Raw genomic sequence first — 27,685 nt, 5'->3', positions numbered from 1 at the left:
GAAGGGGATACTGGTTCCTTACAGTGACCTTATTCAAGTTTCGGTAGTGAATGCACAGCCTAAGACCACCATCCTTCTTCCCTACGAAGAAGAAGCCAGCACCTACCGGAGAAGTAGAGGGGCGAATGTAACCCTTGGCCAGGCATTCCTGGATATACTCTCTCGTGGCTTCACATTCGGGACAAGAAAGGTTAAATATCCTACCCTTAGGGAGCTTAGCTCCTGGTACCAAATCGATAGCGCAATCGTATTCTCTATGAGGAGGTAACACTTCGGAGGCCTCCTTAGAGAAAACATCAGCGAAGTCCTGAACAAACTCAGGAAGCGTGTTCACCTCCTCGGGGGGAGAAATAGAATTCACAGAAAAACATGACGTCAAGCATTCATTACCCCATTTGGTAAGCTCCCCAGTATTCCAGTCAAACGTGGGAACATGCAACTGCAACCAGGGAAGGCCTAAAACCAAATCGGACGATAATCCCTGCATCAACAGTACAGAGCACTGCTCCAAATGCATGGAGCCAACAAGGAGTTCAAAAACAGGGGTATGCTGTGTAAAATAACCATTAGCAAGAGGAGTGGAGTCGATACCCACTACCGGGACAGGTTTAGGCAAATCAATCAAAGGCATAGCTAGAGACATAGCAAATTCCAGAGACATGATATTAGCAGAAGACCCTGAATCCACGAAGGCACTGCCGGTAGCAGACCTACCACCAAAAGAGACCTGAAAGGGAAGCAAGATTTTATTACGTTTCAAATTTACGGGAAATACCTGTGCGCCCAAGTGACCTCCCCGATGATCACTTAGGCGCGGAAGTTTTCCGGCTGCTTATTCTTACGCCTAGGACAGGTGTTCACTTGATGCTTGTCATCCCCACAATAGAAGCAGAGACCATTCCTCCTGCGGAACTCTCTACGTTGTCGGGGGGACACGGAGGCCCCGAGTTGCATAGGTACCTCCGAGTCTTCCGTGGAAGAGCGAAGCAACGGGACCTCGGGAGGCATCATGGGGGAGTCAGAGGGGAAAACACAAAAATGTTCAAGCTGTCGTTCCCTGAGACGTCGGTCAAGTCGTACTGCTAAAGCCATAACCTGGTCTAGGGAGTCAGAAGAGGGATAGCTAACTAGCAGGTCTTTCAGGGCGTTCGGCAGACCCAACCTAAACTGGCACCTTAAGGCAGGGTCATTCCACCGAGAAGCTACGCACCACTTCCTAAAGTCAGAACAATACTCCTCAACGGTTCTCTTACCCTGACGTAAGGTCACCAGCTGACTCTCTGCAAAGGCAGTCTTGTCAGTCTCGTCATAAATAAGTCCGAGAGCAGAAAAGAAAAGATCAATGGAGGAAAGTTCAGGGGCGTCCGGAGCCAAGGAGAAGGCCCATTCTTGGGGCCCTTCCTGGAGCCGGGACATAATTATACCCACCCGCTGGCTCTCAGAACCTGAGGAGTGAGGCTTTAAGCGAAAGTAGAGCCTACAACTCTCCCGAAAGGAGAGAAAAGTCCTCCGGTCCCCTGAGAACCGGTCAGGCAACTTGAGGTGGGGTTCAAGAAGTGAGGTGAGGGGCACTACCATGGTAGCGTCAGGCTGGTTGACCCTCTAAACCAGGGCCTGGACCTGTAGGGAGAGACCCTGCATTTGCTGAGCCAGGGTATCAAGGGGGTCCATAGTAGTGTGAGGGACCAGGATAGACTAGATATATGGGCTTGTGATTATGTAATGACAGGGGGATAGGGAAACAGACAGTGAGCCCTAATCTACCCACCACTCAGTCCCTGCCTACTTGCAACGACTTGCCCTAGGCGACGGGGTACAACTGGGCGACGGTCCCTACGCTCAGTACGTGCACGACAGACAAGGGGACACAAGCTAAGGGAAATGGGGCAGTTGCCCACGGCAACACCGTGAGCAACAAGAGTGGTGAACGAGCCGAGTCAAACCAGGAGAGTACGAGGTACCAAACGCAGAGCAGGAGAGTAGTCAGTAAGCCGGGGTCAGGATGAAGCAGGGACAAATAGCTAGAAGCTGCAGCAAGGCCAGGAAACCACACGAGAAGAATCACAAGCAAAGGAGGAACAGGAAAGGCAGGTATAAATAGACAGAGGGCGGGTGCTAGCTCCGTCTGGCCAGGCTGCGATAGGCTCTCCCACTGCTAAGCCTGCCATCCTGAGTGGTGGAAGATGGAGTCAGTCTCCGAGACATAGACTCAGGTGCAGACTGATTACCCATGGGCGTATACACAGAAGTTGTGCCTGGCAGATCCTTTACAATGTATGTATGTATGTATGTATGTATGTGTATGACTGTGTATGAATGTAGTCCCTATGTATGTATGTATGTATGTATGTATGTATGTATGTATGTATGTATGTGTATGACTGTTTATGTATGTATGTAGTCCCTATGTATGTGTATGACTTTGTATGTATGTATGTATGTGGACCCTATGTATGTGTATATGTATGACTGTGTGTATATACTAGTCCATCTCAATGTATTAGAATATCATTACATTTATTTCAGTAATTAAATTCATAAAGTGTCTCGTGTATTCTATAGATTCATTACACACAGAGGGACCTATTCCCAGCAGTTTCTTCTTCTAATGTTGTTGATTATGGGAACAGTTACTGAAAACCCAAAATTTATTGTCTCAGAAAATGTGAATATTATATAAGCCCAATATCAAAAATACGGAAATGTCGTCCTACTGAGAAGTCTGTCCAGTATCTGCCCTCAATACTTGGCCTGGGCTCCGACTCTGCATGAATTACTGCATCAATGTGGCATGGAGGCGATCAGCCTGTGGCACTGCTGAGGTGTTATCAATGCGGCATGGCATGGAGGTGATCAGCCTGTGGCACTGCTGAGGTGTTATCAATGCGGCATGGCATGGGGGTGATCAGCCTGTTGCACTGCTGAGGTGTTATCAATGCGGCATGGCATGGAGGTGATCAGCCTGTGGCACTGCTGAGGTGTTATCAATGCGGCGTGGCATGGAGGGGTTCAGCCTGTGGCACTGCTGAGGTGTTATCAATGCGGCGTGGCATGGAGGGGATCAGCCTGTGGCACTGCTGAGGTGTTATCAATGCGGCATGGCATGGAGGCGATCAGCCTGTGGCACTGCTGAGGGGTTATCAATGCGGCGTGGCATGGAGGGGGTCAGCCTGTGGCACTGCTGAGGTGTTATCAATGCGGCGTGGCATGGAGGCGATCAGCCTGTGGCACTGCTGAGGGGTTATCAATGCGACGTGGCATGTGGCGATCAGCATGTGACACTGCTGAGGTGTTATCAATGCGGCGTGGTATGGAGGCGATCAGCCTGTGGCACTGCTGAGGTGTTATGAATGCGGCATGGCATGGAGGCGGTCAGCCTGTGGCACTGCTGAGGGGTTATCAATGCGGCATGGCATGGAGGCGATCAGCCTGTGGCACTGCTGAGGTGTTATCAATGCGGCGTGGCATGGAGGGGATCAGCCTGTGGCACTGCTGAGGTATTATCAATGCGGCATGGCATGGAGGTGATCTGCCTGTAGCACTGCTGTGGTGGTATCAATGCGGCGTGGCATGGAGGTGATCAGCCTGTGGCACTGCTGAGGTGGTATCAATGGTGCGTGGCATGGAGGAGATCAGCCTGTGGCACTGCTGAGGTGTTATCACTGCGGCGTGGCATGGAGGTGATCAGCCTGTGGCACAGTAATTCATGCAGAGTCGGAGCCCCGGCCAAGTATTGAGAGCAGATACTGGACAGACTTCTCAGCAGGACGACATTTCCGTATTTTTGATATTGGGCTTATATAATATTCACATTTTCTGAGACACTAAATTTTGGGTTTTCAGTAACTGTTCCCATAATCATCATATGTGCATGACTATGTATGTGTATGTATGAATGAATGTATGTATATGTGTGTGTGACTATGTATGTATGTATATATGTGTGTATGTATGTATGTATATATGTGTATGACTATGTATGTATGTATATATGTGTGTATGAATGTATGTATGAATGTAAGTGTTTATGTATGTATATATGTGTATGACTATGTATGTATGTATATATGTGTGTGACTGTATGTATATATATATATATATATATATGTGAATGTGTGTGACTGTATATATGTATGAATGTGTGTGACTGTATGTATGTATATATGTGTATGACTATGTATGTATATATATATGTGTATGACTATGTATGTATGTATATGTGTATGAATGTGTGTGACTATATGTATGTATATATGTGTATGACTATGTATGTATGTATATATGTGTATGTATGAATGTATGTATATATGTGTATGAATGTGTGTGTGACTATGTATGTATATATATATGTGTGTATGTATGTATGTATATATGTGTATGACTATGTATGTATATATGTGTGTATGAATGTGTGTGACTGTATGTATGTATATATGTGTGTATATATGTGTATGAATGTATGTGTTTATGTATGTATATATGTGTGTGACTGTATGTATGTATGTATATATGTGTGTGTATATATGTGTATGAATGTATGTGTTTATGTATGTATATATGTGTATGAATGTGTGTGTGACTATGTATGTATATATGTGTGTATGTATGTATATATGTGTATGACTATGTATGTATATATGTGTGTGACTGTATGTATGTATATATGTGTGTGACTGTATGTATGTATATATGTGTATGAATGTATGTGTTTATGTATGTATATATGTGTATGACTATGTATGTAGATCCTGTATGTGTGAGACTGTGTATAAGCTGTATCATAGCTACCAACTTTCATTGATTGGAAAGATGGACCAGTCATGCGGATGTGACGGGGCAAATCTATTAACATTAAGCCTCACCCCTACATCGCCCGGTTCTATATTCTATGTATGGGGCGATCCTTTGTGATAACAACGTATACAGTTTATATATAATGTCTTACACGACGAGCGCTGCTTGACTTGTTATATCATGAATTGGCGCTCATTCAGGGCAGATATCTGCCGGTGCCGTCGCTGCAGCGGTTTATCTGCTGTATTATTGCATGTTGTGTTCCTGCAGTATCGGGGAGATAGCGGGTAACTGCGCAGTATGAATGCGTGTCTATGTGGCGGGTCACCGCACGCATCTGATGTTCGGCTCCTCGTATCGGCCATTTGTACGAGACGCTGCTGCTTTAAGGAAAAGTGCCGCTGACGTCGCCTGGTAAACACCTGAAACATGAGCCTGATAATCCGCGCCGCTGATCTCTGCCTGGAGGGGTACGCCTCTCCTCATTGTTATAGAGGGACACATGAGTCCTTGCTGTCACGTGGGAGAATCCGCTCACCCACACCCCGTGAGATAACGCCCGGCAGTCACCCACATCCCCCGTGCCCTTGTCATTGTCCCTCCTACCCCCCAGACACGCTGGCGTTCAGGAGTCAATATTTACCAATCCTGCCATATCTCCGCTTTCCATTACTTATCTCTGTATACTACACCGCTGCCAAGCTCTGCTACACCGCACATGTTCCATCCACGCACTCACACTGCTACACCGCACATGTACCAGCCACGCACTCACACTACTACACCGCACATGTACCATCCACGCACTCACACTGCTACACCGCACATGTACCAGCCACGCACTCACACTACTACACCGCACATGTACCAGCCACGCTCCCACACTACTACACCGCACATGTACCAGCCACGCTCCCACACTACTACACCGCTGCCAAGCTCTGCTACACCGCACATGTACCAGCCACGCTCCCACACTGCTACACTGCACATGTACCATCCACGCACTCACACTGCTACACCGCACATGTACCAGCCACGCACTCACACTACTACACCGCACATGTACCATCCACGCACTCACACTGCTACACCGCACATGTACCAGCCACGCACTCACACTACTACACCGCACATGTACCAGCCACGCACTCACTACTACACCGCACATGTACCAGCCACGCTCCCACACTACTACACCGCTGCCAAGCTCTGCTACACCGCACATGTACCAGCCACGCTCCCACACTGCTACACCGCACATGTACCATCCACGCACTCACACTACTGCACCACACATGTACCAGCCACGCACTCACACTACTACACCGCACATGTACCAGCCACGCACTCACACTACTACACCGCACATGTACCAGCCACACACTCACTACTACACCGCACATGTACCAGCCACGCTCCCACACTGCTACACCGCACATGTACCAGCCACGCACTCACTACTACACCGCACATGTACCAGCCACGCTCCCACACTACTACACCGCTGCCAAGCTCTGCTACACCGCACATGTACCAGTTATGCTCCCACACTGCTACACCGCACATGTACCAGCCACGCACTCACTACTACACCGCACATGTACCAGCCACGCTCCCACACTGCTACACCGCACATGTACCAGCCACGCACTCACTACTACACCGCACATGTACCATCCACGCTCCCACACTACTACACTGCTGCCAAGCTCTGCTACACCGCACATGTACCAGCCACGCTGCTACACCGCACATGTACCATCCACGCACTCACACTGCTGCACCACACATGTACCAGCCACACACTCACTACTACACCGCACATGTACCAGCCACGCTCCCACACTGCTACACCGCACATGTACCAGCCACGCAGTCACTACTACACCGCACATGTACCAGCCACGCTCCCACACTACTACACCGCTGCCAAGCTCTGCTACACCGCACATGTACCAGCCACGCTCCCACACTGCTACACCGCACATGTACCAGCCACGCACTAACACTACTGCACCACACATGTACCAGCCACGCACTCACACTACTACACCGCACATGTACCAGCCACGCACTCACACTACTACACCGCACATGTACCAGCCACACACTCACTACTACACCGCACATGTACCAGCCACGCTCCCACACTGCTACACCGCACATGTACCAGCCACGCACTCACTACTACACCGCACATGTACCAGCCACGCTCCCACACTACTACACCGCTGCCAAGCTCTGCTACACCGCACATGTACCAGTTATGCTCCCACACTGCTACACCGCACATGTACCAGCCACGCACTCACTACTACACCGCACATGTACCAGCCACGCTCCCACACTGCTACACCGCACATGTACCAGCCACGCACTCACTACTACACCGCACATGTACCATCCACGCTCCCACACTACTACACCGCTGCCAAGCTCTGCTACACCGCACATGTACCAGCCACGCTGCTACACCGCACATGTACCATCCACGCACTCACACTGCTGCACCACACATGTACCAGCCACACACTCACTACTACACCGCACATGTACCAGCCACGCTCCCACACTGCTACACCGCACATGTACCAGCCACGCAGTCACTACTACACCGCACATGTACCAGCCACGCTCCCACACTACTACACCGCTGCCAAGCTCTGCTACACCGCACATGTACCAGCCACGCTCCCACACTGCTACACCGCACATGTACCAGCCACGCACTAACACTGCTACACCGCACATTTACCAGCCACGCTCCCACACTACTACACCACACATGTACCAGCCACGCTCCCACACACTACACCGCACATGTACCAGCCACGCTCCCACACTACTACACTGCACATGTACCAGCCACGCTCCCACACTGCTACACCGCACATGTACCAGCCACGCTCTCACACTGCTACACCGCACATGTACCAGCCACGCACTAACACTGCTACACCGCACATGTACCAGCCACGCTCCCACACTACTACACTGCACATGTACCACCACGCTCCCACACTACTACACCGCACATGTACCAGCCACGCACTCACTACTACACCGCACATGTACCAGCCACGCACTCACTACTACACCGCACATGTGCCAGCCACGCACTCACTACTACACCGCACATGTACCAGCCACGCACTCACACTGCTACACCGCACATGTACCAGCCACGCACTCACACTGCTACACCGCACATGTACCAGCCACACACTCACTACTACACCGCAAATGTACCAGCCACGCTCCCATACTACTACACCGCTGCCAAGCTCTGCTACACCGCACATGTACCAGCCACGCACTCACACTACTACACCGCACATGTACCAGCCACGCACTCATACTACTACACCGCACATGTACCAGCCACGCTCCCACACATTACACCGCACATGTACCAGCCACGCTCCCACACTGCTACACCGCACATGTACCAGCCATGCACTAACACTGCTACACCACACATGTACCAGCCACGCTCCCACACACTACACCGCACATGTACCAGCCACGCTCCCACACTACTACACTGCACATGTACCAGCCACGCTCCCACACTACTACACCGCACATGTACCAGCCACGCTCTCACACTGCTACACCGCACATGTACCAGCCACGCACTCACTACTATACCGCACATGTACCAGCCACGCACTCACTACTACACCGCACATGTACCAGCCACGCACTCACACTACTACACCGCACATGTACCAGCCACGCACTCATACTACTACACCGCACATGTACCAGCCACGCTCCCACACATTACACCGCACATGTACCAGCCACGCTCCCACACTACTACACCGCACATGTACCAGCCATGCACTAACACTGCTACACCACACATGTACCAGCCACGCTCCCACACACTACACCGCACATGTACCAGCCACGCTCCCACACTACTACACTGCACATGTACCAGCCACGCTCCCACACTACTACACCGCACATGTACCAGCCACGCTCTCACACTGCTACACCGCACATGTACCAGCCACGCACTCACTACTATACCGCACATGTACCAGCCACGCACTCACTACTACACTGCACATGTACCAGCCACGCACTCACTACTACACCGCACATGTACCAGCCACGCTCCCACACTACTACACCGCACATGTACCAGCCACGCTCTCACACTGCTACACCGCACATGTACCAGCCACGCTCCCACACACTACACCGCACATGTACCAGCCATGCTCCCACACTACTACACCGCACATGTACCAGCCACGCACTAACACGCTACACCGCACATGTACCAGCCACGCTCTCACACTACTACACCGCACATGTACCAGCCATGCTCTCACACTGCTACACCGCACATGTTCCAGCCACGCACTAACACTGCTACACCGCACATGTTCCAGCCACGCACTCACACTACTACACCGCACATGTACCAGCCACGCACTCACACTGCTACACCGCACATGTACCAGCCACGCTCCCACACTGCTACACCGCACATGTACCAGCCACGCTCCCATACTACTACACCGCTGCCAAGCTCTGCTACACCGCACATGTACCAGCCACGCACTCACACTACTACACCGCACATGTACCAGCCACGCTCCCACACACTACACCGCACATGTACCAGCCACGCTCCCACACTGCTACACCGCACATGTACCAGCCACGCACTAACACTGCTACACCGCACATGTACCAGCCACGCTCTTACACTACTACACCACACATGTACCAGCCACGCTCCCACACACTACACCGTACATGTACCAGCCACGCTCCCACACTACTACACTGCACATGTACCAGCCACGCTCCCACACTACTACACCGCACATGTACCAGCCACGCTCCCACACTACTACACCGCACATGTACCAGCCACGCACTCACTACTACACCGCACATGTACCAGCCACGCACTCACACTGCTACACCGCACATGTACCAGCCACGCACTCACACTACTACACCGCATATGTACCAGCCACGCTCCCACACTACTACACCGCACATGTACCAGCTACGCACTCACTACTACACCGCACATGTACCAGCCACGCACTCACTACTACACCGCACATGTACCAGCCACGCACTCACACTACTACACCGCATATGTACCAGCCACGCTCCCACACTACTACACCGCACATGTACCAGCTACGCACTCACTACTACACCGCACATGTACCAGCCACGCACTCACTACTACACCGCACATGTACCAGCCACACTCCCACACTACAACACCGCACATGTACCAGCCATGCTCTCACACTGCTACACCGCACATGTACCAGCCACTCTCCCACACTACTACACCGCACATGTACCAGCTACGCACTCACTACTACACCGCACATGTACCAGCCACGCACTCACTACTACACCGCACATGTACCGGCCACACTCCCACACTACTACACCGCACATGTACCAGCCATGCTCTCACACTGCTACACCGCACATGTACCAGCCACGCTCCCACACTACTACACCGCACATGTACCAGCCACGCACTAACACGCTACACCACACATGTACCAGCCACGCACTCACACTGCTACACCGCACATGTACCAGCCACGCTCTCACACTACTACACCGCACATGTACCAGCCACGCTCTCACACTGCTACACCGCACATGTACCAGCCACGCACTAACACTGCTACACCGCACATGTACCAGCCACGCACTCACACTACTACACCGCACATGTACAAGCCACGCTCTCACACTGCTACACCGCACGTTACCAGCCACGCACTCACACTACTACACCGCACATGTACCAGCCACGCACTCACACTGCTACACCGCACATGTACCAGCCACGCACTCACACTACCACACCGCACATGTACCAGCCACGCGCTCACACTGCTACACCGCACATGTACCAGCCACGTGCTCACTCTGCTACACCGCACATGTACCAGCCACGCACTCACACTGCTACACTGCAAATGTACCAGCCACACACTCACACTGCTCACTGCTACACCGCACATGTACCAGCCACGCGCTCACTCTACTACACCGCACATGTACCAGCCACACACTCACACTGCTACACCACACATGTACCAGCCACGCACTCACACTGCTACACCGCACATGTACCAGCCACGCTCCCACACTACTACACACAGGTACCAGCCACGCTCCCACACTGCTGCACCACACATGTACCAGCCACGCTCTCACACTGCTACACCGCACATGTACCAGCCACGCTCCCACACTGCTACATTACACATGTACCAGCCACGCGCTCACACTGCTACACCGCACATGTACCAGCCACGCTTTTATACTGCTACACCGCACATTTACCAGCCACGCTCCCACACTGCTACACCACACATGTACCAGCCACTGCTACACCGCACAGGTCTGGAGGGGCTGTTGGGGGCGAGGCCGGTCTGTAGTTGCTGTTGCGGGTGGGGGCCATTCTGGAGCGGCTGTTGGGGCTGGGGGCCAGTCTGGAGGGGCTGTTGGGTGTGGGGCCAGTCTAGAGGGGCTGTTGGGCGTGGGGGCCAGTCTGGAGGGGCTGTTGGGTGTGGGGCCAGTCTGGAGGGGCTGGTGGGGGTGGGGGCTAGTCTGGAGGGGCTGTTGGGCGTGGGGGCCAGTCTGGAGGGGCTGTTGGGCGTGGGGGCCAGTCTGGAGGGGCTGTTGGGTGTGGGGGCCAGTCTGGAGGGGCTGTTGGGTGTGGGGCCAGTCTGGAGGGGCTGGTGGGGGTGGGGGCCAGTCTGGAGGGGCTGTTGGTGGTGGGGGCCGGCCTGGAGGGGCTGTTGGGGGTGGGGGCCAGTCTGGACGAGCTGTTGGGGGTGGGGGCCATTCTGTTGGGGGTGGGGGCCAGTCTGGAGGGGCTTTTGGGGTGGACGTCTCTATGTACTGACATCTTCTGTCTCTTTACAGTCCCGCTCATGAACACCAAGTTGGAGACCTCTGACCTCCGCTGGAGCACGTACCCTAGAGTGGACGGCCAGGTAATGTTTCCAGATTCACTGCTACCCTAGTGGTCTCCATCATGTGGCTCGTGCCCCCGCAGTCCCTGGATTGCTCCTAATGCTGTCCTGTTCATGCGTCTGTCCCCGGTGCTGCCTCTGTCCGTCCCCCGGTGCTGCCTCTGTCCCCCCCCCCCAGCTGTTGCCTCTGTTCCCCCCCCCGGGTGTCGCCTCTGTCGTCGTCCCCCTGGTGTCGCCTCTGTCGTCCCCCCCGGTGTCGCCTCTGTCGTCCCCCCCGGTGTCGCCTCTGTCGTCGTCCCCCTGGTGTCGCCTCTGTCGTCGTCCCCCCGGTGTCGCCTCTGTCGTCGTCCCCCCGGTGTCGCCTCTGTCGTCGTCCCCCCGGTGTTGCCTCTCTCGTCGTCGTCCCCCCGGTGTTGCCTCTCTCGTCGTCGTCCCCCCGGTGTTGCCTCTCTCGTCGTCGTCCCCCCGGTGTTGCCTCTCTCGTCGTCGTCCCCCCGGTGTTGCCTCTCTCGTCGTCGTACCCCCGGTGTTGCCTCTCTCGTCGTCGTACCCCCGGTGTTGCCTCTGCCCCCCCAGTGTTGCCTCTGTCGTCCCCCGGTCTTGCCTCTGTCGTCCCCCGGTCTTGCCTCTGTCGTCCCCCGGTCTTGCCTCTGTCGTCCCCCGGTCTTGCCTCTGTCGTCCCCCGGTCTTGCCTCTGTCGTCCCCCGGTCTTGCCTCTGTCGTCCCCCGGTCTTGCCTCTGTCGTCCCCCGGTCTTGCCTTTGTCCCCCCCCCTGGTCTTGCCTCAGTCGTCCCCCGATGTTGCCTCGGTCCCCTCCCCCCTCATCTCTTTCCTCTGTATCTAGTTCATTACTTGGAATATTTTGCCTATTTCTGTGACATATTGAGGCGGCCCCCTCCATCGCTTTGTACCTACCACTACTCTCATCATCTCCTCCGTCTTTCTTCTGCAGTGGGATGAAACTTCGGGCCTAGATGAAGAACAGACCACCGTCCGCACTTATGAGATCTGTAACCCTCATCTTCCTAACCAGAATAATTGGCTGCGCACCGGTTACATCTCCCGTGGCCCCGCCCACTACGTCTACGTGGAGATTACATTTACGATGATGGAGTGCGCCTCCATCCCCCAGGCCGGGCGTTCCTGTAAAGAGACCTTTAACCTGTACTACTACCCAGCCAGCTCTGACGTCGCCAGCGACCACTTCCCGAAATGGATGGAAAATCCATGGATCAAGGTGGACACGGTGGCGGCTGACACTCTGGCGCGGCGCAGCGGACGTGTGGGCGGAGCCAATATGCGCTCCAATGTCAAGACTCTCCCTCTGGGTCCTTTGAAGGAAAACGGTTTCTACCTGGCGTTCCTAGATCAGGGGGCGTGCATGGCGGTGCTCGCTTTGCGGGTGTTTTACCGCCTGTGCCCTTCAGTGGTGGCTTCACTGGCCGCATTCCCGGAGACGGTGCCCACGGGACTGGTGGTATCAGCGGAGGGGAGCTGCGTGGATGGAGCAGAGGGCTCTCTGGGAAGGCGCCCCATCATGTATTGCCGAGCGGATGGAGAGTGGGCCAAACCCGCAGCCGGCGAATGTGTCTGTGTAGCCGGAAGGGAAGAGAAAGATGGTCGCACCAAGTGCACGGGTAAGTGAGGGGGCACAAAGTGGCGATCAGCCACCTGCGCTGGACATACAGCTGGAGGGGGTGATGGGGGAGGGGTGCGCCCTGGCAGTGCTCGCTGAGGTGTCATGGACAAAAGGGGTCTGGAATGTCAGGTATTTGTGAGGAGGGGGCAGGAAGTAGGAATGGAGGGGGGAAAATGATACCTAACCTGAGAGACCACCGCGCACTTAACCCTTCTCCATCCTCCAGTATGAGAGACCACCGCGCAATTAACCCTTCTCCCTCCTCCAGTATGAGAGACCACCGCTCACTTACCCTTCTCCCTCCTCCAGTATGAGAGACCACCGCGCACTTAACCCTTCTCCATCCTCCAGTATGAGAGACCACCGCGCAATTAACCCTTCTCCCTCCTCCAGTATGAGAGACCACCGCTCACTTATCCTTCTCCCTCCTCCAGTATGAGAGACCACCGCGCAATTAACCCTTCTCCCTCCTCCAGTATGAGAGACCACCGCTCACCTACCCTTCTCCCTCCTCCAGTATGAGAGACCACCACTCACTTACCCTTCTCCCGTATGAGAGACCACCGCGCACTTACCCTTCTCCCTCCTCCAGTATGAGAGACCACCGCTCACTTACCCTTCTCCCTCCTCCAGTATGAGAGACCACCGCTCACTTACCCTTCTCCCTCCTCCAGTATGAGAGACCACCGCTCACTTACCCTTCTCCCTCCTCCAGTATGAGAGACCACCGCTCACTTACCCTTCTCCCTCCTCCAGTATGATAGACCACCGCTCACTTACCCTTCTCCCTCCTCCAGTATGAGAGACCACCGCTCACTTACCCTTCTCCCTCCTCCAGTATGAGAGACCACCACTCACTTACCCTTCTCCCTCCTCCAGTATGAGACCGAAGCTACATACGGGATCAGCGCTCACTTTCTTGCATTTCTCTTTCTCTCTCTAGCATGTCCAACTGGATATTTTAAGCCGAATGTTGGGGAGTTACCCTGCCAGATCTGTCCTCAGAACAGCGCCTCCAACACTGCTGGCGCAACTGTGTGTAACTGTAAACAGGGGTATTACCGTGCCCCCGGAGACCCAGTGACTGCATCCTGCACGAGTAAGTAGCCTTGTCCTTCCGGGCCTGTCTCTCATTGATCATTGTACAGAGGGAGCAATAGAACAGCTCCCTCTGTGACCAGATAAAGCAACAGCAGCATCATTTCTACACTCGATCAATCTTCTTTTCCTCTAGTGCCTCCGTCTTCCCCTCGCAGCATTGTTTCCAGCGTGAATGGATCCACCATTGATCTGGACTGGAGCGAGCCTCTTGATTCTGGCGGGCGGTCAGACCTGTACTACGAGGTGCAGTGTTCAGAGTATGCTACGGGTGGGGGCTGGGTCCCCTGCACCCGCCTCAACTTAACACCGAGACAGCAGAAACTAACGGAACGTAAACTCCGCGTGTCGGGACTCCGGCCGCAAGTCATTTACAACTTTCGAGTCCTAGCGTTGAATGGCGTATCCGAACGCAACGGGGTGGTAACAATGGGGGAGGAGCTGAATGTCACCATTGACCGTGACCGTGAGTGGAACCCTAATACTGTTGCGGATATGTGGACCCCCCCTAGGGCAGCAGATTAACACTTTGATGTCTTTGTCCTGCAGTCCCTCACGCGGTGACCGGTATCCAGCAGACAGCTGCGGGCGCCTCCTCCCTGTCCTTGAGGTGGAATCTGCCAGCCCCCCCACAGTCCCCAAATAGGGGGAACATTCTGGATTATGAAGTGAAGTACTACGAGAAGGTGAGGAGGGGTCGCGAGACGCAGCTCCACGTGACGAGGACACGAGTCCGAGCTTTAATCAACGTGTTGTCCTCCGCAGGATCAGGAAAAGCCGCTCATCATGTTCCTGAAGACGCCTGGTAATGAGGCCAAGCTGGTGGGACTCCGCGCAGGCACCGTGTACGTCGTACAGGTGCGGGCCCGGACCGAAGCCGGATATGGGGCGTTTAGTGGAGACAGCGTGTTCCAGACGCTGCCACTGGGTAAGTGATTGACAGCTGTGCGTAGACCAATGACAACAACATCAATAATGTCCGGACCCCGTTATGCTCCCCGTATACTTATAGCTGCATTTCTTCTTCCAGACCCGGAGAAGGCCCAACCGCAGGTGGAGCTCATAGCTGGGACGGTTGGGGTGGGGGCAGTTTTGATCCTTATTGTCATCATCATTGCAGTGGTGTGTGTGAGGTACGTGACCCGGGAACATCAAATTATACTCATGAGACCCTCACATCTTATACTACATTACATCTATTACTACTGACAACCAGCCTGTATATCATGTGTGAGAGGTTGTCACAGCTCCGCCCCCTGTTACTAACATCATTGATATATAATATAATTACATGTGATCAGACATGAGATCCACACATCTTATATACAGTAACAGCTATTCATCTATTACTACTGACAACCAGCCTGTATATCATGTGTGAGAGGTTGTCACAGCTCCGCCCCCTGTTACTGACATCATTGATATATAATATAATTACATGTGATCAGACATGAGATCCACACATCTTATATACAGTAACAGCTATTCATCTATTACTACTGACAACAAGCCTGTATATCATGTGAGAGGTTGTCACAGCCCCGCCCCCTGTTACTGACATCACTGATATATAATATAATTACATTGTGATCAGACATGAGATCCACACATCTTATATACAGTAACAGCTATTCATCTATTACTACTGACAACCAGCCTGTATACCATGTGTGAGAGGTTGTCACAGCCCCGCCCCCTGTTACTGACATCACTGATAAATAATATAATTACATTGTGATCAGACATGAGATCCACACATCTTATATACAGTAACAGCTATTCATCTATTAGTACTGACAACCAGCCTGTATATCATGTGTGAGAGGTTGTCACAGCCCCACCCCCTGTTACTGACATCACTGATATATAATATAATTACATTGTGATCAGACATGAGATCCACACATCTTGTATACAGTCACAGCTATTCATCTATTACTACTGACAACTAGCCTGTATATCATGTGTGAGAGGTTGTCACAGCTCCGCCCCCTGTTACTGACATCACTGATATATAATATAATTACATGTTATCAGACATGAGATCCACACATCTTATATACAGTAACAGCTATTCATCTATTACTACTGACAACCAGCCTTTATATCAAGTGTGAGAGGTTGTCACAGCCCCGCCCCCTGTTACTGACATCACTGATATATAATATAATTGCACTGTGATCAGACATGAGATCCACACATCTTATATACAGTAACAGCTATTCATCTATTACTACTGACAACCAGCCTGTATATCATGTGTGAGAGGTTGTCACAGCCCCGCCCCCTGTTACTGACATCACTGATATATAATATAATTACATTGTGATCAGACATGAGATCCACACATCTTATATACAGTAACAGCTATTCATCTATTACTACTGACAACCAGCCTTTATATCAAGTGTGAGAGGTTGTCACAGCCCCGCCCCCTGTTACTGACATCACTGATAAATAATATAATGACATTGTGATCAGACATGAGATCCACACATCTTATATACAGTGACAGCTATTCATCTATTACTACTGACAACCAGCCTGTATATTATGTGTGAGAGGTTGTCACAGCCCCGCCCCCTGTTACTGACATCACTGATATATAATATAATTACACTGTGATCAGACATGAGATCCACACATCTTATATACAGTGACAGCTATTCATCTATTACTACTGACAACCAGCCTGTATATCATGTGTGAGAGGTTGTCACAGCCCCGACCCCTGTTACTGACATCACTGATATATAATATAATTGCACTGTGATCAGACATGAGATCCACACATCTTATATACAGTAACAGCTATTCGTCTATTACTACTGACAACCAGCCTGTATATCATGTGTGAGAGGTTGTCACAGCCCCGCCCCCTGTTACTGACATCACTGATATATAATATAATTACACTGTGATCAGACATGAGATCCACACATCTTATATACAGTGACAGCTATTCATCTATTACTACTGACCACCAGCCTGTATATCATGTGTGAGAGGTTGTCACAGCCCCGCCCCCTGTTACTGACATCACTGATATATAATATAATTACATTGTGATCAGACATGAGATCCACACATCTTATATACAGTAACAGCTATTCATCTATTACTACTGACAACCAGCCTTTATATCAAGTGTGAGAGGTTGTCACAGCCCCGCCCCCTGTTACTGACATCACTGATATATAATTACATTGTGATCAGACATGAGATCCACACATCTTATATACAGTAACAGCTATTCATCTATTACTACTGACAACCAGCCTGTATGTCATGTGTGAGAGGTTGTCACAGCCCCGCCCCCAGTTACTGACATCACTGATATATAATATAATTACACTGTGATCAGACATGAGATCCACACATCTTATATACAGTAACAGCTATTCATCTATTACTACTGACAACCAGCCTGTATATCATGTGTGAGAGGTTGTCACAGCCCCGCCCCCTGTTACTGACATCACTGATATATAATATAATTACACTGTGATCAGACATGAGATCCACACATCTTATATACAGTAACAGCTATTCATCTATTACTACTGACAACTAGCCTGTATATCATGTGTGAGAGGTTGTCACAGCCCCGCCCCCTGTTACTGACATCACTGATATATAATATAATTACGTTGTGATCAGACATGAGATCCACACATCTTATATACAGTAACAGCTATTCATCTATTACTACTGACAACCAGCCCGTATATCATGTGTGAGAGGTTGTCACAGCCCCGCCTCCTGTTACTGACATCACTGATATATAATATAATTACATTGTGATCAGACATGAGATCCACACATCTTATATACAGTAACAGCTATTCATCTATTACTACTGACAACCAGCCCGTATATCATGTGTGAGAGGTTGTCACAGCCCCGCCTCCTGTTACTGACATCACTGATATATAATATAATTACATTGTGATCAGACATGCCACACATCTTATATACAGTAACAGCTATTCATCTATTACTACTGACAACCAGCCTGCATATCATGTGTGAGAGGTTGTCACAGCCCCGCCCCCTGTTACTGACATCACTGATATATAATATAATTACACTGTGATCAGACATGAGATCCACACATCTTATATACAGTGACAACTATTCATCTATTACTACTGACAACCAGCCTGTATATCATGTGTGAGAGGTTGTCACAGCTCCGCCCCCCGTTACTGACATGACTGATATATAATATAATTACATTGTGATCAGACATGAGATCCACACATCTTATATACAGTCACAGCTATTCATCTATTACTACTGACAACCAGCCTGTATATCATGTGTGAGAGGTTGTCACAGCCCCGCCCCCTGTTACTGACATCACTGATATATAATATAATTACATTGTGATCAGACATGAGATCCACACATCTTATATACAGTCACAGCTATTCATCTATTACTACTGACAACCAGCCTGTATATCATGTGTGAGAGGTTGTCACAGCCCCGCCCCCTGTACTGACATCACTGATATATAATATAATTACACTGTGATCAGACATGAGATCCACACATCTTATATACAGTAACAGCCATTCATCTATTACTACTGACAACCAGCCTGTATATCATGTGTGAGAGGTTGTCACAGCCCTGCCCCCTGTTACTGAGATTTTGTCACAGCCACGCCCCCTGTTACTGAGAGGTTGTCACAGCCCCGCCCCCTTTACTGAGAGGTTGACACAGCCACGCCCCCTGTTACTAGCAATACTGATGATGTGAAAGCAGCTGACCACAATATGTATAATAAAGGTGTAACTGTAAGTTCTGTGGTTTGGTACTGTGACTCAGACCACTATGGTTCCGCCTGACATCCTCCTCCTTCTATCTATACAGGAAGCATGGGAGTAACAAGGAGCCGGAGTATTCGGACAAGCCTGGCCAGTACCTCATTGGGCACAGTGAGTGTTGTGTTACATACATGTCCGTGTCTTGGCCCGAGCATAGAGTCGTATTTCGTTAGTCTTTATAGTTCTTACCGATCTCATGATATTGATATTCACCGATCCTCTGAACCGTCAGCCGTCAGATCATCATTGGCGTTAATGGGGGGGGCACCTCATAGTTTCTGTTGGTGGACATGTTGGATGATATATTGTGTGTATACATTATTGCTTTGGCTATTTTGTTCCCAATGTTGAGATGAGCCGTTACTCTAAAGCCACCCATAGATGAAATGGGCGACACCAGCCACGTGTGGTGCTCAGATATCCTCACGTGACCCCCACTCGTCCCGCTCCACCATGTTGACGAAGCGTCTGAGGAGGTCCATGGTTGAGGCTGAATATTGGTCAGGTTTTCTGAGTCTTGTGACTTGTGTTTCAGATACTAAGTTGTACATTGATCCCTTCACCTATGAGGACCCCAACGAAGCCGTGAGAGAATTTGCTAAAGAGATTGACGCTTCATATGTGAAAATCGAGGAGGTCATAGGTGCTGGTGAGTAGAGATGTGGCGAGACTGGAGGAGACTTACTGCAGATAGACCAGATGGGTATGATGGAGAGTTGCCAGATTTAGTCTATACTGATGGGCATGAACTGGATGGAACCGACACTGACCGAATATCTCTTACAGGGGAATTTGGAGAGGTCTGTCGGGGGCGTCTTAAAGTTCCAGGGAAGAAGGAAAATTATGTGGCGATCAAAACTCTGAAGGGCGGTTACACCGAGCGCCAACGCCGGGAGTTTCTGAGCGAGGCTAGCATCATGGGACAATTCCATCATCCCAACATCATCCACCTGGAAGGAGTAATTACCAACAACTGTCCTGTCATGATCATCACTGAATACATGGAGAATGGGGCCCTGGACTCATTTCTCAGGGTGAGTGGGCTTCTGCTATGGGCTGTAGTGGAAGAAAAAAAGACAAATATTGGTGTAAGGTTCAATAGAGACAACTTTTAGATAGAAGTCTTCTGAAAATGGTGATGGACAATGGTGTGGTATAAGATTCTCATGGAGGAGTCAGAGGATGGTTGGTAGGGGCAGCGTCTATCAGAGGATGTGTAAAGGATCTGCCAGACACAGCTTCTGTGTCGACGCCCGTGGTTAATCAGTCTGCATCTGCTCCTAGGTCTGATAGAGTGACTCGATCTGCTACCACTCAGGCTGGTAGGCTGAGGAGTGGGAGAACCTATCACAGCCTGGCCAGACGGAGCTAGCTCCCGCCCTCGGTCTATTTATACCTTCATTTCCTGCTCTTCCTTTGCCTGTGATTCTGTCTTGTTTCCTGGCTCTGCTGTTCCTGCTAGTACTATTGACCTCTGCTTCAAATTGAGACCCTGGCTCAGCAAATGCAAGGTCTCTCCCTACAGGTCCAAGCCCTGGCTCAGAGGTGCAACCAGCGTGATGCTAACCAGGTAGTGCCCTCCACCTCACCTTTTGAACCCCACCTCAAGTTGCCTGACCGGTTCTCAGGGGACTGGAAGACTTTTTTCTCCTTTCAGGAGAGTTGTAGGCTCTATTTCCGATTTAAGACCCCACTCCTCAGGTTCTGAGAGCCAGCGGGTGGGTATAATTATGTCCCGGCTCCAGGACAGCCCCCAAGAATCGGCCTTCTCCTTGGCTCCTGACGCCCCTGAACTTTCCTCTGTTGACTTTTTTTTTCTGCTCTCGGGCTCATCTATGACCCTGCCTTGAGGTGCCAGTTTAGATTGGGTCTGTCGAACGCTCTGAAAGACCAGTTAGTTAGTTATCCCTCTTCTGACTCTCTAGATCAGGTTATGGCTTTAGCGGTACGTCTTGACCGACGTCTCAGGGAACGATGACTTGAACGTTTTTGTGCCTTCTCCTCTGGCTCCCCTATGATGGCTCCCGAGGTTCCGTTGCTTCGTTTTTCCATGGAAAACTCGGATGAACCAAAAGACTCAGACAGATAAAAGACGTTCTGCTAACCCCTTGTTTGTGGTCGGGGATCTGGTGTGGCTGTCTTCAAAAAATTTGCGCCTTAAAGTCCCGTCCAAAACGTTTGCTTCCCGGTATATAGGGCCGTACAAGGTCATTGAGGTCCTTAACCCTGTCTCCTTCCGGCTGGAGTTACCCCCGTCTTTCCAAATACAAGACGTGTTTCATGCCTCCCTCCTGAAACGCTGCTCCCCGATCTTGGCTACCTCGAGGAAACCCCCGGTCCCTGTTCTCACCCCTGAAGAGGTAGAATTCGAGGTGGCCAAGATTGTGGACAGCAGGATGGTCCAAGGCTCCATCCAGTACCTGGTCCATTGGAGAGGATACGGGCCTGAGGAGAGGACTTGAGTACCCGCCCGGGATGTTCACGCTGGGTTATTGCTCAGGAAGTTCCATCTTCGGTTCCCCAATAAGCCAGGTCCACCTAGGAAGGGTCCAGTGGCCCCTCATAAAAGGGGGGGTACTGTAAAGGATCTGCCAGTCACAGCTTCTGTGTCGACGCCCGTGGTTAATCAGTCTGCATCTGTCCCTAGGTCTGATAGAGTGTCTCAGGCTGGTAGGCTGAGGAGTGGGAGAACCTATCACAGCCTGGCCATACGGTTCTAGCTCCCGCCCATGGTCTATTTATACCTTCATTTGCTGCCTGTACTTTGCCTGTGATTCTTGTGTTTCCTGGCTCTGCTGTTCCTGCTATTACCATTGACCTCTGCTCCATATTGACCCTGCTTGACTGACTATTCTCCTGCTCTGCTTTTGGTAACTCTTACTTTCCTGGTTTGATTCGGCTCGTTCACTACTCTGTTGCTCACGGTGTTTCCGTGGGCAACTGCCCCTCTTCCCTTGCTTCTGTGTTCCCTTGTCTGTTTTGTTTGTCGTGCACATAGTGAGCGTAGGGACCATCGCACAGTTGTACGCCGTCGCCTAGGACGGACTGTGCAAGTAGGCAGCGACTGGGTGGCGGCGACTAGATTAGGGCTCACCTGTCCGTCTCCCTACCCCGACATTACAGGATGGTTGGCTTATTAGAGCAGTGTCTTTTATAGGACGTTTGGGCTGTTGGAATAGGGTCTATCAGAGGATGGTTGGGCTGTTGAAGTAGGGTCTATCAGAGGATGGTTGGGCTGTTGAAGTAGGGTCTATCAGAGGATGGTTAGGAGAAGTAGGGTCTATCAGGGGATGGTTGGGAGAAGTAGGGTCTATCAGGGGATGGTTGGGAGAAGTAGGGTCTATCAGGGGATGGTTGGGAGAAGTAGGGTCTATCAGGGGATGGTTGGGAGAAGTAGGGTCTTTCAGGATGGTTGGGAGAAGTAGGGTCTATCAGAGGATGGCTGGGAGAAGTAGGGTCTATCAGGGGATGGTTGGGAGAAGTAGGGTCTGTCAGGATGGTTGGGAGAAGTAGGGTCTATCAGAATGGTTGGGAGAAGTAGGGTCTATCAGGATGGTTGGGAGAAGTAGAGTCTATCAGAATGGTTGGGTGAAGTAGGGTCTATCAGGATGGTTGGGAGAAGTAGGGGCTATCAGGATGGTTGGGAGAAGTAGGGTCTATCAGGGGATGGTTGGGAAAAGTAGGGTCTATCAGAATGGTTGGGAGAAGTAGGGTCTATCAGGGGATGGTTGGGAGAAATAGGGTCTATCAGGATGGTTGGGAGAAGTAGGGGCTATCAGGATGGTTGGGAGAAGTAGGGGCTATCAGAGGAAGGTTAGGTTGTTGGAGTAGGGTCTATCAGAGGATGGTTGGGAGAAGTAGGGTCTATCGGGATGGTTGGGAGAAGTAGGGTCCATCAGACAATGGTTGGGAGAAGTAGGGTCTATCAGTGGATGGTTGGGCTGTTGGAGTAGGGTCTATCAGAATGGTTGGGAGAAGTAGGGTCTATTAGAATGGTTGGGAGAAGAAGGGTCTATTAGAATGGTTGGGAGAAGTAGGGTCTATCAGAATGGTTGGGAGAAGTAGGGTCTAGGATGGTTGGGAGAAGAAGGGTCTATTAGAATGGTTGGGAGAAGTAGGGTCTATCAGAATGGTTGGGAGAAGTAGGGTCTAGGATGGTTGGGAGAAGTAGGGGCTTTCAGAGGAAGGTTAGGTTGTTGGAGTAGGGTCTATCGGGATGGTTGGGTTGTTGGAGTAGGGTCTATCATAGGATGGTTGGGCTGTTGGAGAAAGGTCTATCAGGGGATGGTTGGGAGAATAAGGTCTATCAGAAGATGGTTGACTGGGGCAGGGTCTATCAAAGGATGGCTGTGTTTTGTCTGCCACAAAATAATCCTGACAATACAATTTATGTTGTTTGTTTTGTGTTTGCAGCAAAATGACGGACAGTTTACGCCAATCCAACTGGTCGGGATGCTACGAGGAATTGCTTCTGGCATGCGCTACCTGGCAGAGATGAATTATGTTCACCGGGACCTGGCGGCACGAAACATTTTGGTGAACAGTAACTTAGTTTGCAAAGTGTCTGATTTCGGATTATCCCGCTTCTTGCAAGAGGGATCCACTGACCCAACATATACGTCCTGCCTGGTGAGGAGAGACCTGAGAGGCGGGGGTTATGGGAAGATGATAATTGTGTAGTTAGACGACGCCATGGTGGGTACTACGACTTTCTGGAATAAGAATTATCCCCTGGAAGACTCGGACACTCCTATCGCCATCTGTAAACATGGAAGTTCAGTGTACCTTCATACATATTGTTATAATGTATCAGATGTGGCACACTGGCCGGGTGACTGCCATGGTGACACATACGGACCGGGTGATTGCCATAGTGACCGGGTGACTGCCATGGTGACACATAGTGACCGGGTGACTGCCATGGTGACCGGGTGACTGCCATTGTGACACACACTGACCGAGTGAATGCCATGGTGACACATAGTGACCGGGTGACTGCCGTGATGACACATAGTGACCGAGTGACTGCCATGGTGACACATAGTGACTGGGTGACTGCCATGGTGACACATAGTGACCGGGTGACTGCCATGGTGACACATAGTGACCGGGTGACTGCCATGGTGACACATAGTGACCGGGTGACTGCCATGGTGACACAGTGACCGGGTGACTGCCATGATGACACATAGTGACCGGGTTACTGCCGTGGTTACACATGCTGACCGGGTGACACATAGTGACCGGATGACTGCCGTGATGACACATAGTGACCGGGTGACTGCCATGGTGGCACATAGTGACCGGATGACTGCCATGGTGACACATACTGACCGGACGACTGCCGTGATGACACATCGTGACCGGATGACTGCCATGGTGACACATACTGACCGGGTGACTGCCATGGTGACACATACTGACCGGGTGACTGCCATGGTGACACATACAGACCGGGTGACACATAGTGACCCTGGAGAGTTAGTCTCATACTTGAGCCCTGATGGGCTTGTAGTCTAATCCCGTGGACTAGAGGGGGAGTGGTGAATATTGGAGATAGGAGGTAAAGTCTTGGGGTGTTTTTTCCAGCTCTCACTGTGCCCCATTTTCTCTTCTCAGGGTGGTAAAATACCGATCAGATGGACGGCGCCAGAAGCCATCGCCTTCCGCAAGTTCACTTCATCCAGTGACGTCTGGGGCTACGGTATAGTCATGTGGGAGGTCATGTCATTCGGAGAACGTCCTTACTGGGACATGTCGAATCAAGATGTGAGTCCTGTGGTCTGTGGGGGGCAGGAGGTGACTGTGCAGTCTGGGGACTAATATGATATTCGCTTCTCAGGTCATAAATGCTATAGAGCAGGACTACCGACTGCCCGCTCCACCTGATTGTCCGTCCGCTCTTCACCAGCTTATGCTGGATTGTTGGCAGCGCGATCGGGCAGCTCGCCCTCGCTTTACAGAAATCGTTAGCGCCCTGGACAAACTTATCCGCAACCCAGCTAGCCTGAAGATTACTGCACGAGAACAGCCAGGGTAAGAATGTACAGAATTACAGCTGAGCTTCCAGGGAGGAAGGGGTTAAGACAAATATAGAGGGAACGTCCGCCGTAGTTCATAGAGACTTCAACAGACTTGTCAGACGAGAGCCATGTGAGGGTCCGACGCCCTAAACTAAGGGGCCAAAGATGAGAGCCATGTGAGGGTCCAACGCCCTAAACTAAGGGGCCAAAGATGAGAGCCATGTGAGGGTCCAACGCCCTAAACTAAGGGGCCAAACATGAGAGCCATGTGAGGGTCCAACGCCCTAAACTAAGGGGCCAAAGATGAGAGCCATGTGAGGGTCCAACGCCCTAAACTAAGGGGCCAATGATGAGCCATGTGAGGGTTCAACGCCCTAAACTAAGGGGCCAAAGACGAGAGCCATATGGGGGTCCAACGCCCTAAACTAAGGGGCCAATGACGAGAGCCATGTGAGGCTCCAACGCCCTAAACTGAGGGGCCAAAGATGAGAGCTATGTGAGGGTCCAATGCCCTAAACTAAGGGGCCAATCATGAGAGCCATGTGACGGTCCAATGCCCTAAACGAAGGGGCCAAACATGAGAGCCATGTGAGGGTCCAATGCCCTAAACGAAGGGGCCATGGTGCTGTGTAAAGTGAACCAATCCCATTGGCCCTGCTCAGACGTTGCTTTCACTTGGACCCGTGGCGGATTTCCTGTGTAATTCTCTCTGCCGGGAAGATCTGAGATTTTCTGAGGTTATTACTGATGGGAGGGCAGGGGTTAATCTTAGCTCTGAAGAGGAAGTGCGTTTCGTTCCGCTCCGTGGGTCACGTTGGGGGTCAGTGTTCCAGGGTTAGCAGGAAGCAGAGGAAGTTTCTGGGCGCGGGGAAGATAATGGGGTGATTGTATTGTGTAATGTCACCCATGTCTGTCTCCATGCAGAAGCTCGCAGCCCCTCCTGGACCAGCGCACGCCCCACTACTCCTCCTTCTCCTCAGTGGGCGAGTGGCTACATGCCATCAAAATGGGGAGATACGAAGAGGGATTCAGGAGCGCCGGATTCACCACCTTCAGCCGAGTGCGACAAGTAACCACAGAGTACGTGATGTTGGCCATGATTGGGATATTAATTGTGTGGGGTGGGCCTGGGCCATTAAACTGTATCATAGGGGGCGCTAGGGAGCATGGCAAGGTATTTAGTAGGATGTGACCCATAGCAGCCATCGTAGGTGGAGTTTATGGGTTGGGACTGGTAGGTAGAATTACCGGAGATGTGACATATTATCTTTCCCGTAGAGATCTGCTCCGGATCGGGGTCACCCTGGCTGGTCATCAGAAGAAGATCCTTTCAAGTCTTCAGCAGATTGTCCCGGCTGAGAAGGTCTCTGGAGGATCCGCTCCATTCTACTGAAGTTGTGCAGTCCCATGACTATGAGACCACAGCGGGTGGTCATGGAGCCGTCTCGTAGACCATCCTCTATGGCTGCCATCTCTGGTCCACAAGACCGAAAACCGTGTGCCTTAAACTGACCGTTCCTTGAGCCGACCTTGAAGCCCACCACATGGAGTACCCTTTTTTAGAACCGTAAGACTCTGCCTGTCCCATTGACCCGTCCTCTCCAACAGGTGGCCTAGGAACTACCATGACCGGTCCTGGAGCCGTCCCCCGGACCATATGAGGACCATCCGACCGCAACACGTTGCCTCAAGATGACTTTGGCCTTTTCCCCCTTCGACCTCTAACCTACAGCGGACCAAAGACGGTGGTCACAGACCAGTTGTCCACTATTATTGAAGACTTGTGTGTCGCTAATGCCGTATCCAGCACAGAGCTGGTATATAGATCGATTATATATGTGTACGGCAGACAGGGTGTTGAACCCCATGTCCTGGACACCCCCGTATAGCACTGTGAATATTGGGGCATGTAGAACTGTACAGTATGTGTATATATCTGTATATGCCATGTGAAGATTCATTTCCTTCTTGCGTTTTTATATTAAATTATTTGATAATAAAAGATCAGCAAAAAAAAAACTGATTGGGTGATTGAAGCGCAAAGTGTTAATGAGCTGCAGCTCCGGGGGCCGGTTAATGCAGCCAGGATCTGAGGATTGTCCATATCCGGACATTCCGGTTGTCTGGCATCTGATACTCCGGATTCATATGTGTTATTATTGTTTTGGAGGGGGGGCGGTTATGGTCCCATATTATTGGGACTGATCCCCCTCCACTAAACAGATTACATACGGGGCCATTCTTCATTCTGATTGGTCATTTTCAGTGCCTGACATGGGACCAGCTGAATTACGGAAGCGA

General features: G+C 51.2%; 1 protein-coding gene across 1 annotated transcript; it reads left to right on the top strand.

The window, feature by feature from the left end:
• The first annotated feature begins 11,732 nt into the window (after positions 1-11,732).
• EPHB4 (EPH receptor B4) lies at positions 11,733-27,355 on the top strand. The gene is made up of 15 exons (XM_075847402.1): positions 11,733-11,810; positions 12,742-13,426; positions 14,372-14,527; positions 14,663-14,992; positions 15,076-15,212; positions 15,292-15,454; positions 15,557-15,659; positions 19,408-19,472; positions 19,897-20,010; positions 20,148-20,395; positions 23,775-23,990; positions 24,981-25,130; positions 25,204-25,397; positions 26,309-26,464; positions 26,663-27,355. The coding sequence occupies exons 1-15, from the start codon at positions 11,748-11,750 to the stop codon at positions 26,775-26,777; spliced, it is 2,895 nt and encodes a 964-aa protein (XP_075703517.1). The 5' UTR covers positions 11,733-11,747; the 3' UTR covers positions 26,778-27,355.
• Positions 27,356-27,685: the final 330 nt, after the last annotated feature.

Source organism: Rhinoderma darwinii (genome assembly GCF_050947455.1).
Source record: "Rhinoderma darwinii isolate aRhiDar2 chromosome 3 unlocalized genomic scaffold, aRhiDar2.hap1 SUPER_3_unloc_6, whole genome shotgun sequence".
Taxonomy (NCBI): Eukaryota; Metazoa; Chordata; class Amphibia; order Anura; family Rhinodermatidae; genus Rhinoderma; species Rhinoderma darwinii.
Note: the sequence above shows the minus strand (reverse complement) of the source record. Positions and strands in the feature narration are given on the sequence as shown.

Bases quoted from the DNA above. Each gene is read 5' to 3' on its own strand.
- EPHB4 (XM_075847402.1), top strand. From the start codon at position 11,748: ATGAACACCAAGTTGGAGACCTCTGACCTCCGCTGGAGCACGTACCCT. The intron at 15,213-15,291 runs GTGAGGAGGGGT...TGTCCTCCGCAG, and splicing joins AAGTGAAGTACTACGAGAAG to GATCAGGAAAAGCCGCTCAT. The intron at 26,465-26,662 runs GTACGTGATGTT...TCTTTCCCGTAG, and splicing joins GTGCGACAAGTAACCACAGA to AGATCTGCTCCGGATCGGGG.